Raw genomic sequence first — 13244 nt, forward strand, 5'->3', positions numbered from 1 at the left:
GTTTAGCATGAATAAGCTATCCGCGGCCTTGCTGTCACTCAGGCAGCATGAGACCTGGGCCAGTATCCTTCCATCCAGCAGAGCAACATAGTCACAAGGGGAGCAGGGAAATAAAGCCAGATGGGTTTTCATTCCGTGCAAATGTGCCTTGTTGCTAAAGCCGAGACTCCGAACATGTGTTTTCCTTTCTTGTGAATCAACCCATTGACAGCTTACATTGCAACAAAACATTTCGCTCAGTTGGCATGCAATTAGAAATGCCAGGTTTGTTGGGTTGGGTTTTTTTGTTTTAAACACACCAATCAAACAACTCCGGTCCTTCTTTCATAAAGGTCAGAGACAGATTGACACTTATTTTTAGAATCATTTTTTGAAAAAAACTTTCCATGTGATGAGCCAGATATTTGTAAACTGCTTCCACAGAGTTAAATCCCAGTCTCCCCTGTATCTGACAAACATAGGTACGTAGGAATTGCCAGACAAGATCAGATGAATTTCCCATTTTCAACTGTGGTCAGTACCAGCAGCTTCGTAGAAGGATGCAAGAAACCTTGGAGAAGGCCATTCCAGGATAACATGCCCAGAGGAAAAGATTCTTCCTAACCTCTATTAATTAGAGGTCATCGAATGCCCTGGAGCATGAAGGTTTCTATCCCTTCCAAACTCTTGATTTTTTTATAATAATTTAAAAAGTGTCAGGCATGAAATTTAGCTTTGGAAGGTAGCCACATTACTATTACTATTAATAAAAATAATAATCATCTCCACTTCTGGAAAAGGCCTATAGAATTAAATAGAGAATGATAAACCTTTTTGTAACATTTTTAAACCATCTTTTCACATTTAATAAAGGTCTCAATCCCTTATATTACACAGGATAATTTTGAAAAACAAAGGAAAAGATCTCATTCTTTATTAAATTCTATAGATATATAGAAATTCTATAATTTCTATAGAACTCTATTTCATTTCTGTGGTACACTATTGCTAGATTGAGATTACATTACATTTCTACATGAGGGGTATTGACAATAATAGATCATCTCTTAGATTTTTTTTCCATGGGACTTTACTTTCCAGTTCTCCGAATTTGTTAAAATCTGCTTTTTTGAAGTCCATTTTCCTTATTCTGCTGTTTTCACTCCTTCCTTTCCTTGGAATCATTAAATCCATCATTTCATGATTACTCTCACCCAAATTTCCTTCAACCTTCAGATTTGCAATCAATTCCTCACTGTTGATCAGAATCAAGTCTAAAATGGCTGTCCCCCAGGTTACTTCCTCCACCTTCTGAAAAATGTTGCCCCTGATGCATTCTAAGAATGTACTGGCAATGTTGTGTTTTGTCATATTACTTTTCCAACAGATATCTGGGTAGTTAAAGTCCCGTCTCACTACCAGTTTTTGTGTTTTGGTATTTTTGTTATTTGTTCTAGAAATGCCTCATCCACCTCCTCTTCCTTATTTGATGGGCTATAGCAGACACCTTCCATGACACTGTCCCTGCTTTTCCCCCCTTTTATCTTCACCAACTGGCTTGCCTCTCCCCTTCTTCTGGAGCTCAGAACAGAATATTCTGATGTTTAATTCAACCCCTCCTCTCTTTTTCCCTGCATGTCCTTCCTGACCCAGCTATCTCCCTCTATATCAATATTCCAGTCATGACTATTTATCCCACCAAATCTCAGTGATGCCTATGTACTAATACTTCCAGTTCTTCTTGTTCATTCCTCATACTCCCTGCAATTATGTAGAGACATCTAAGATGCTGAGCAGATGCCTCTTGTTGCTCCTGTGTGATGTCTTAGAATCTCATACATCACTTCTGAATTTTACCCTTATCCACAGCTGGCAACAGGAAACCAATACTCAAAGAAGCCTCCAGTCTGTAACCTGAGAAACCTGCCACCCGGAACAGCGATCATGTAAAATAGCTCCTGCCTTTTCACTCCCTGTAAAAACTTACATGTTCCAGGAAACAAGGTCCAATTTCACTGAGGTGGGGATCCTCATTGTTATACTGTTTCTCCAAGTCCCGGACAAAACCCATCTGAAACCTGTAGATATCTTCGATGTTGCCGAATATGACCTTTAACTGTTCATCGCTGAACATGTCCCTCCTCTTCCGGCACTGCTTTAAGTAACCCTGCAGGGAGAAAGAGGAGGAATTTGTAAAATAACCCAAACACTCACAATGCAGATGGACCTTGGAAACAGCAATAGACAAAAAAGTTACTATCCCCTGCACCCACAGAGGAGGCAGGCACAAGACAGACCATGGTCCCTTGAAACTCTGTGGCTCCTTGGGGGTATGGCAAAACTGCTTTGCAACATGGCCAGGGCCCCGCGCTCCTAGCAAGGCTTGCTAGCCTTGGCCAAAAGATGCTGTGGAGTGTGTGCTGTGCCATTCAAAAGTAGATACAGGGAGGGCAATACAGAAAACTACTCCACATTCCCTGAGCATTCTGCCAGCACCTTCTGTGAGAAGGTAGCACCCCTGAGAGCAGCTCAGCCACCACAGCTCAGCATCTTCCTGTCTCTACCAGCACTGCAAAGAGGAGCAAGCCCCACATTTGGCCCTTAATACATCACAGTGAAGACGCCGCGTAGAAGGAGATTTACGAAGTCGACGGGAGTTATGCAAACTACTCTGCCTAGCTTGCGTAACTCCTGTCGACTGCCGCCGAATTTCAAGCTAAGTGTAGACCTGGCCTGAGACCAACACCATAGAATCAGACATTAATTAAATATTGTGCATCTTGATCGGCTGCTTCCATTTGTCAATTACTGTGGCTTTGAAATTCGGCGTCTTCACTGTGATGTGCCGACGGGAAATGCGTTCCCGTCAACGCAGCGCTGCGCCACCCGAGGGGGTGGTTTTAATGTGTTGACTTCCGGATTGATTGAGCGGTCAGTGATCTGGATAGATCGATCTGATGGCAGCGAATTTGCCACCGTTAGTGAAGATATACCCTCAGAAAGTGTAAGAGCTCATAATGCAACCATCCTTTCCATTGCTACTGCACGAAGCACAAGGTACCCGAGATCTACTGCTAGCTAAAAGCAACATGCCACCTCTCCAAAGCTCATGGGACATCCCTGATTTAAAAGACTGCGTGGTTCATCCCACCATTATTTATTTGCCTGTGTATGAGAAATATAGGCAGGAGGTTTCGCTGTTCTGAAAATGTCAGTGTGTGGGAACACTGAATGTTAAAAAAAAAAAAAAAAAAAAAAAAAAAAAAAAAATTGGTTTGATGGCAGTTTCAGTTTATTGGCTGCCTAACGAGGGAACAGCAGTGATGAAAGCTAAAAGCCGATGGTTAAATGTCACCTAGGAGGAAGAAAACAGCATCATTTTCATTTCTCTCTTTCCCCCTCCTTTCTATTCTCCCAGATTCTCCTCCATTACACTAGTGCATTAAAGTAAATGAGGTTGCACCAGAGTAACTGAAAGGGGAAGTATGTCCCCTGTTTTCTCAGCTATTGTTTTATTATTAAAGAATCATTTATTATTTAATTTATTTTTATTATATGTATTATAGTGCTGCCTAGACACCTAACTGAGACTGGGACCCAGTTGTGTTAGGCATTGTACAAACACAAAGTAGAAGACAGTCTTCCCCAGAACAATTACAGTCTAAATAGACTAGACAGACGAAGGCTGGGAGGAAAAGCAGGAATTATCCTTAAATGTAACACTGAGTCAGGAGAGTTTAAATGACTTGCTCAAGGCCACAGAGTGAGTCTGTGGCAGAACTGGAAACTGAACCCAGTTCTCCTAAATCCCAGTCTAGTGTCTTAGCTACAAGAGCATCCTTTTTTCCTCTCCCTCTGCCTCTCATTATTACTATTTATTATTATTTGTATTACGGTACTGACTAGAGGCCAACTGAGAACACACCCCATTGTGCTAGGGACTGTACAAACATAAATAGACAGTCCCTGTCCTGCAGAGCTTGCAATCTAAATAGACAAGATAGTGAGAAGATATGGGAAAGGGACAGACCACACAAGCCTCTATTTGCCTTCCTACTTGCAGATCATTCCTTTCTTCCCTGTCCATCAATTTAACTGAGTATTCATCTGAAGCACAAGCAATCTAAACTTTACCGGTTGGAGGGACACAGTTTAGCACAGCAGGCACTGACTAGGGAGTTAAGAGACCTCGGTTCTATTCCTATCTCGGCTACTGCCTTGCTGCATGACCTTGGGCAAATCACTTCATCTCTCAGTGTCTGTCTTTCCTCCCACTCTTTGCCTGTGTTGTCTATTTAGATTCCTGACTCTGCTGATCACAACTGAGGTGTCCTAATTTTAACAACAATAATAACTGAGGCCCTGTAAGCTGACATATTGTACTTGTTTCCTCCCCCCGTAAAGTAAAAAAAAGGTGCTGGAAGGTCCAGTTGAACAGCTGAATTTGGCACTGTAGTTGCTGAGCCATGCAGATGGACCACTAGCAGGTGATACAGAGCTGACGTTAAACAATGATAAATATTGGAAAGTGATAATAAATTGCCCTTCAGGTTCATCAAATAGTTTCCTGGAACGAGTATTTTAAAAAGATGATTGAATTATAAATATGACGTGAGCCATCCTGGCTAAGGGCCAACTTCCTAAACATCCAGTTCGGTTAACTCAGTATCAGACCAGAACAGAGCATAGCTGCCTTTGGAGATAATCCTCTCTTATTCCCATAGCCTAGGGTTTGATCATGGAATACATTATATAGTTGATGAAACTGAGTTTCAGCTCTTCCAGCGACCTCCTTTGGGACTCAATGACTCATCTCGTTGGGTTTCCCCCTCTCATTCTAAGGATAAAATGGCACGAGGAAGGAGAGCAACCTGATTTGCAGCCACACAATTTTGAGGATTTGGCAGCTGTACAGCAAATAAATGATATACGCCAAGCCAGAAATCTTGGGAATTTTTGCTAGAATATTTTCACTCCCATGTGAGGATCTCAAAGCACTCTGCAAATATTAACTGATTCTTGCAAACCACCTGTGAAGTCGGAACGGATTATTATTCCTCTTTTATAGAGAGAGGGGGACTGAGGCACAGAGATGTTATATGACTTGCTCTGGGTAACAGATAAAGTACATGACAGACCCAGGAATTGACCCTAAATTGCCTGACTCACAGGCCTGTGTTTTAATCCCCAGATTTTGCCTTCCCTTATATCACTCCTTTTTATAGTAGCCATTAGGCAACGCAGGATATTATTGTCCTCATACTATTCTTCTGCAGCATGTGGAGAAATTTTGGCTATGTCTTCACTGACAACGGCAAATTCACCGCCGTCAGATTGACTTCTCTGGATCGACTGAATGGTCAGTGAAGACCAGCTCAGTCGATCCAGAAATCGACGTACTAAGACCACCTTCTCAAGTGGCGCAGTGCAGTGAAGACGGCACGCGGAAGAGGAGCCCAGAAGTCGATGGGAGTTACGCAAGTTTTTTGCATAGCTTGCGTAACTCCCGTCGACTGCCGCCGAATCTCAGAGGTAAGTGAAGACAAGTCCTTTGTCTTTGTCCTAGTACCTCACCACACACCCAAATTGTGCTCTATTCCAGCCTGTGACATCACATTTCATTAATGTAGCAGATACTGAGATGCAACAGCCTCCTGTGATGAATAGGCAGCAAGTGGAATAAGAAGGTGACTTTTTTTTTCTTACATTTAAATCTTAAAGTGATAATGTATCTAAAAATAAAAATTAAAGGAGACAACCCAGAAAATAAGTCACATTTTAGCAGAAATGTCCCTAAACAGAATTTTTTTTTTCAAGTTTTCAGTGTAAAGTCTTAACAGCTCTTTAAGGCGTGGTCTTCCCATCATAAATGACTCTGTTAAAATGGTAGCATAAGAGGACGGGTTGCATGCACATAGTCTGTCAAAGATACAAGAGCACTTTCGCTCGGTTTACAGGTAAACAGATGGCTTATCTAACTGCCAGCCTTGTAATGTTTTGCAAGCAGGGGCTATAATTTATTAATTATTATTATTATTTGTATTGCCCTAGGACCTTGGAGCCCTAGTCATGGACCAGGATCCCACTGTTGGGCACTGTACAAACACAGAACAGAACGATAGTCCCTGCCCAAAGAACACAGCCACTAGAACATGGGGGTCCAACCTAGTTAAGGCCTTTAGGTGCTACCTCTAAAGGAAATAAATTCCAGTCTGACATCTGAAAGTTAAGCTGGGTTCTTTCTGGCTTTCTGCATCATCACCAGCAGGCTCAGTGAACTACTTACAGCAAACTACTTATCTGGTTACCCTAGCTCCTTTTGTCTGATTGCAAATTATCTGCCAACAGGCCTCACTTTTTACAAACTTTGGTTTTCAAAATCATTCAGGGAATGAATCTCGCAAATTCAGGGTTGCTAGCAGGCAATTCGCCATGACCACTGCCTTGAATATTCTCCACACTCCCCGTGCACCGCTAGTCTAAGACACATCCTACTCAGAGGCTGAACCAGCAAATTTCCACAGAGGTGTCTATCAAACCCTGGGGAATGTAAATAAATAAATAAATATTCAAACAAAGTTCCCGAGCCTGCTCTTGTATTCAGTTTCTACATTTGAATGGTTGGCTCCCACCATGAGCAATCAATTGGAAGAGATCACAGATTATATATAATACACACAGCAAGCTCCAGCTAGAAGACTGCACAGTTTTTCCAGTAAATTTACTTCTGTTGCATAAAAGAATGTCATCTTTCTGCTGCTCATTCCATCAGGTTTGCTCAGAGACAGGGGATAGCTGACTGATGAGCAGATGTTGGAGAACTCTTTGCTCAATGAAGACCTAAAAATAGTTCACAAACCGTCTCCTTTTAAAGTATTTTTTGATGTAGTCCCTGTGGTATAGCAAAGTTTTGCAGGAGGTTAAGTGCTAAGTTTTCTAAGCCCTGGAATTGGTATATAGAGTCATGGGATGTGACCCATCTCCTTTTTTCTGCCACAGAGAAGGAGAGAGAAAAGAGAAGGAAATGAAACTGAGAAGATACTTGACAGGGAATTCCTTGTTGGTTCTCTAACTTCTTCCTAGCTATGAACCAGTTCAGTCCCCTCCTGGACCATTCCCACTGCTTGGTTCTCAAAACATTTCATGCTGTAGGCCACCAAAGTAGGGTCCATAGTTTCTGGTGAGCTATTGGCCTCTTCTAAGAGCCATTCTGGTATACATGTGCACAGCAAGGGTAAACACAGGAATGAAGCTCAGGCAATGGAATGTGAAAAGAAACTTGGGCAGTGACTGCTCGAAGGCAGTCATGACTGCACAGTATTCACTCAAATACCTGACTGTAATGAGCACCATACACAAAGTGCATATGAACGGCATATCTGCACTGCTGATGCCCACCGGCATAGTGACGTGTACATTGTGAGTGCACGGTGATACACGATAAAACACACGAAGTCCAGCAAGAAGGCAGCCAAATTTCACAAAAGAGAGCACAGAAAACCAGGATCACAATAGCAAAATGCCATGTAAAATACAGTGTGAGCCAGCTCCAATTCAGGGAAAAAAACGACATGTACAAGCAGATTGCAAACCACAGCTATACATCTAGTGGATGGGGAATGTGAACAAGGTCAGGATTTGGATGCTTCTCTGAACTATTAGGACATATCACCCTGGCAATGCAGCTCTCTGTCTATGCGCAGTTAATTCCACATCACTCCTGAAGGGCTTTCTCTGCCTCCACTGCCCAATGAAATCTACTAGGGAATGGTCTGTGGCTGCTCCCTTCTCCTTGACATTTTCAGGGGATGGATCACTCTCCAGTCTGCTGCCCTCTGGGAAGAGAAGGAGCTGCGAGGCAGGCCACTGCCTCCTCAACTCTTGGATAGTTCTTGGAGAGTGATAAGCAGCCCTCTTCCCCACTCTGCATCAAGGCCACTCACTTGGCTGGCTAAGAGGCAGCATGCAAAATGTGGCCCTTCTCCCTCAGAGAATACATCAAGACAGCATCAGCTAGCCCTCCTTCTCTAGACTCTCCCCATCTGAGGTCTTATACAATCAACCTCAAACAACAAACTCAGCGTGACATGCTGAGTTGCGATGTGGAAATTTTGCCATGAAATGTTCAGTCACCCCAGCTCCAAGACAATGCTCAGGCGGAATTTCCATCAAAACGCTGCAACTTTGTAAAACTTGTTCCCATGCTATAGAGGTTTTGAGAGCTCAGAGAAGAGGCACATTTCAGTGGAAGAAATTAGATGGCCTTTTCTCCCCTCTCTCCCTGACCTGCTCATAACACTGGGATTATCTTTCATCTCTCTTTCCTTCTCTGTCCCAGAGCCAGGCTCTGCTGGTTCTCCCTCTACCTCTTCTTTAAAGTATGCCCTGTAGTCTTCACCCTATTTATAAAACTCTGGCCCATATCCTAAGCATCTCTCTGTTCAAGTACTGAAACCTCCTCGCTGGCCTCCCTACCTCTCACTCTCCCATCTTTAGTCCCTCCAATATGCTGCAGCTAAAATCACCTTCCTTTGGCCACTGCTCTGATCATGTTACCTCTACTATTTAATTTCTTTGTTGGCTTCCCTGGGTCATTCTGCATTAAGCATAAATTCTTCATCTTCATGCTCAAGACTCTCCTCCCTGTATCTCTGCCCTTTAGCTCAAAGAAGGTGCAAGTGCTCAGCACACCTCAGGATCAAAACTTTAGACTGTGAACTCTTGGGGGTAGGGTCTATATATCTTTTTAAAAGTCTGCAAAAAGCCATGTACATCTAAGATGTTCTACTACAGATGGAGCTAGAGTGCTGCACATGGTTAAGGTTGCCTGACATTTCCCACTGTAGGACCCTCTTTTTCATTGCTTATTACTTTGCTAAACTCTTAACTGTCTGGGCTGAAATTCTGTATGCCAGATGACTACCTTAGGCTACATTTTTTTTTTATGAAGTTCAGAAAAATGGTTCAGCCATTTCTGAGAATGAGACTGGGGGGAAAATACATTGTTTTGCCCATGTTAAAAAAAAAATCTTACAACTGTTTTGTTGAGAAGCTCTGTGCCTCTGTACTGCGGAGCAAGGGCTTGAAATTTGGCACAGGTCAAGGATGTGCCTTTGCTGCTCCACTGAAAATTCACCCAAATTACCTTAGAAAAATCTCAGTTCAAAAAGGCAACTGGCAACTTTAATTCTGGCATTCCCTAACTTTTGAGTGCTTGACTTTGCAACCTTAATGTTTTTTAAGGTAGTTTTTTGGATATAATAAAAATAAAGAATAGTACTGTGCAGCTCCATACAGTACTGTGCATTGGGTGTGTTCTCAGATAAGAAGCTGCAAGTCGAGCGCCCTGAATAGCCCAAGACCTGCAGCAATCTAATACAACTGTATTTCTCGAGATGTTTAATTAACTTTAGAAGGTGCTATGTGGTTATATCTTAGCAGCAAGACCTGGTTCATGCTGCTATACTTTACTAACTCAGTCTCAACTTTCATAAATTAGCCTGCCAGATTTCTCCTTCCACATCACTCAAATTTATAATAACGCTATGATAATGCTATGCTTTTCTGTAATCCTAGAAATAAGAGTAGGGGGGATTTGTAAAGTTTACCTGTGTGTCTCTTCTGGGTCTCATCAGCTTGTTATCAGAAATCTATTCACTCTGTCTGTGTTCACCCTGCAGCACTGACAGGAGATCAAGCTGTCCTACCTATCTCTAAGTCTAGCCATACTCCACTTCAGCACAAAAGCATGCAGTCAAGTCAAATTATTTGGATAGAGCCTGGAGTGATTAAGCTGTCTCTGAGCTTTCTCGGAGCAAACAGACTGCTCTGATTTGCACACTTAATTTGATCAAGGTGAGCTTCTCTCCAGCAATGGATGGCCCATCATGTTTGCAAATGAGAATGCTCATTTCAGACTTCCCTAGTTTAAAAAGGCATCTAAACCATTTGCTGGTACTCCACCTTCTGGAAAGATTTATCCTACAATTATATTCAGAATAATTCAGAGCAAGACAAGAGTCCTGGAGATACATATTTCCTTGACATGATGGACCAGATCCTCAGCTGGTGTAAATCAGTGTATTTCTGCTGAAGTCAGTGGAGCTATGCCTATATACACCAGCTGAGGACCTGGCCCCAAAAGGCCCAGTAAGATGGCAGGCAAGTGGTAAATTCAGATTTTCTTTTATTAAACAGAAAAATATCAGAGGAGGCAAAGAAACAATACACAAAGCTGCTGCAATACTTCACCACTTTTTCAATGCAAACACCTTTGATTGAAATGACCTAACTGAATCAAACTAGCTTCTCTCCAAATTGAAACCCCAAGATCCTTCCACACTTAGAAAACCATTACAAATTTTCCCTTCTTGTTTGGATGGATTTTTGCATTGTCACTAGGAACAGGACAAGTTTCATGCAAAGAAAAAGGAAGCCCTCTGAGTTAAAGTCATGAGGGACTTTTCAGTATTGATTTTCCAGAAGCTAGGCACAGGATTGTTAAATTTTAAACTGCCAGTGGCATGAACTCAAAGCAAAGGACTTTGATTTTAGGTCTTTAAGGCTGAACCTTTGAAAGGAGGAGGATGGGTGAACAGAAAGAGTGAATGAGCTGTAAAAAGAAAGAGGCAATTTCTTTCACTCAAAGGCAATCAACATTTGTCTGAAAACTTTAGAAAAATGGATAAATATGGCTTAGATAGTACAGCTGGTCAGGAATTTTTCACCAAACTTTTTTCTCTGAAAATGCTGACTAATCTAAATCCAAACTTCACAGGAAAGGGTTGGTTTTGACAAGTTTCTTGACTCAAAGATATTTTGAAAAAAGATTTTGAAGTTGTCAAAGTCTTTCATTTCAACATATTCAAAATGAAAAATTCCAGTTTTCCAATCTGAAATGACTTTTTGTTTCGAATTATAGTAAAAATGAAAAATAAATAAAAATGGTCGAAAGCTAAATGAAATGTTTCAAAAGTATTGAGATGAAATATTTAGATTCATATATTTGAATAAATATTGAAATATTTAGATTCAACATTTTTTTAAAAAACAAACAGATTTTCAGTTTGTGAAAGTTTTTGAGATTTTGCTTTTTCATCCTTATTCAGGATGAGGAAATTTTTTGAAATCTCAAAAAAATTTGCAGGACAGGAAAACCATTTCCTTTCTTGATCTATTATAGCAGGAATCTGATTTCTAATTTCAGCCAGATTCAGACTCTGCTGACCTATTAAAGTTCATGGTAACAATACACTAGACAGATCACATTGCACTTTAGAACCTATTGGCTAGATCCTCAACGTAGCTACACTGAAGTCAATTGAGTTACACCAATTTACACCACCTGAGAATCTGGCTCTATATATAAACCTCCATCCCCTAAGCCCCCCAACACATGCTCAAACTAGAAGGAAATGCCAAAGGACAACCTCTTAACTGTATCCTAATGTTCACCACAGCAACAGATTCCACCTCATCACAAGGAACTTATTTCTGCCTCTATCTTATGAGGAAGCACACTGCACACAACACATTAATCTCCCTTGCAATACAACATCAATTCTTAATTTTAACCTCATGTATTATAACACGACACACCACACACTTAACTTGCGCATTTGTGTCAATCTTGAATATTTGCTAATGTTGATGAGGCTGTAATTAAGGTTTTGTGTTATATAGTGAAGGAGATTAATGACTTGTGTGTAGTACTCCACATTGAAGATAACAGTTACTGTAGCTTAATGAAGGAGATCTGGGCAGAGGATCCCAAGGTCCAGGCTTCAAACCTTGATAACAATCCCCTGGGGTTTCCTTTAGATTGCACATAATATAATTAAAGAACTGAATTTATTTAATTTGCATAGTGAGAAAATGTAGTGAGGGCACAAGTCACTTCAATCCCATTGGATAGTTTCAGTCCCATTGTAAATTAGAGGAAATGGAAGCCATTTTGAGTAAATGAAAGTTGTGAACATAATATGAAAGACAGGGGAAAGCGACTGTCACTAAATTTGCTTAATTACAACCTAATTTCTTCACATGCACATTCAAAGGTAGCTGACACTGAGTTTTAATTGCATGAAATGTTTGAAGGATAAAAATCTGGCCATTTGTTAGTAGAATGGGTATGAAAAAAGGTTGGTACACATTTTCTTAAAAGTCTCATTTTTAATTAATTTGAACTCTAAGTAACAGATTTATTTGAAAACACTCACAAATTTCAATATTTACTCATAGATTTAACACCTATATTACACACACACACACACACACACACACACACACACACACACACACACACACACACACACAAATGCAGCCACCACCAGAGTCAGAGAGAGACAGGCAGGCATTGCATTGCAAGCTTGATAGCTGTGGGAGAAGAGGAAGTATGATCAGTGTGACAATCCACCTATTTTTACAAAAAACTGACGTAGGGTCTTTAATGTCCAGGGAGAACAGACAGGATCTTGGTTTTGAAGGTATCACCTGAATGATTTCTACACACTAAAGTGCTTGGAGATCATCTCCCTCAGAAGGAGCAGAACTTTCTCAGTATCCAACCTTTGGTTTCAGGCAGTCTAAGTGTTGTGAACCTGGTTATTTGGATATGAGCCACCCCCTTCAGTATATAAGGCCAGATGCAATAGTGGATTAGGGCAGAACTGAATTTTCGATTGTGGAAAACCAGGTTCAACCAGGTTTAGGTCAGCAGATGAAAAGATTCTGGAGCCCTCACTCTAGTTTTGTACACAACAACTACAAACACAGGATGACTTGGTACACATATCTATCTGCCTGGGGTGAGAGGAGGGAGAGAGGCTAAGGACTAGAACGGAATGAGATGATTTAAGTTATGATGAAAGTAAATTCATAAGAGGCACAAGGAGGTGAGGCAGGCCTAAAGGTCAGGACTGAGGTGCTTAGACAGAGCTGTGTGTGCGTGCAGCACCAGAACAGTAGTGGAGGCTCACGTTAGGATTAAGGTGCATTGACATTGCTTTGTGGGTAGCCTAGCACTGGGATAGCAGATGGGGATTGTGTTGCATTGGCAGAAATGTATGGGGAGTCCATGACTGAAATATCAGGGGCATGTTGAAGGCACAGGATTGTGGTGCACTGGCAAAGCTGTTTGTGGGAGGGTGGGTGAATTTTACAGCCCCTTCCTACAGCAACCATGGCTCCAGCCACGGTTCATAAAATCTCTTCTTTTATGGGTACCAAATAAAATAAATTCAATTATCAAAAAATGACAACCACAA

At 41.3% G+C, this 13244-nt stretch overlaps 1 protein-coding gene across 7 annotated transcripts in view; it reads right to left on the reverse strand.

Annotated features, from left to right (window-relative positions):
- Positions 1-13244, reverse strand: part of ARHGEF9 (Cdc42 guanine nucleotide exchange factor 9) — a 249961-nt gene that overhangs the window by 54301 nt on the left and 182416 nt on the right. For all 7 annotated transcript variants that reach the window (XM_067548283.1, XM_067548282.1, XM_067548285.1 and 4 more), the window contains one exon: positions 1967-2146. In XM_067548283.1, coding sequence (XP_067404384.1) covers positions 1967-2146 — 180 coding nt within the window. The remainder of the gene's footprint in view (positions 1-1966; positions 2147-13244) is intronic.

The sequence above is a fragment of the Emydura macquarii genome, unplaced genomic scaffold, assembly GCF_026122565.2.
Source record: "Emydura macquarii macquarii isolate MOO-44397 ecotype Brisbane River unplaced genomic scaffold, CSIRO-AGI_Emac_v2 contig_1253, whole genome shotgun sequence".
Taxonomy (NCBI): domain Eukaryota; kingdom Metazoa; phylum Chordata; order Testudines; family Chelidae; genus Emydura; species Emydura macquarii.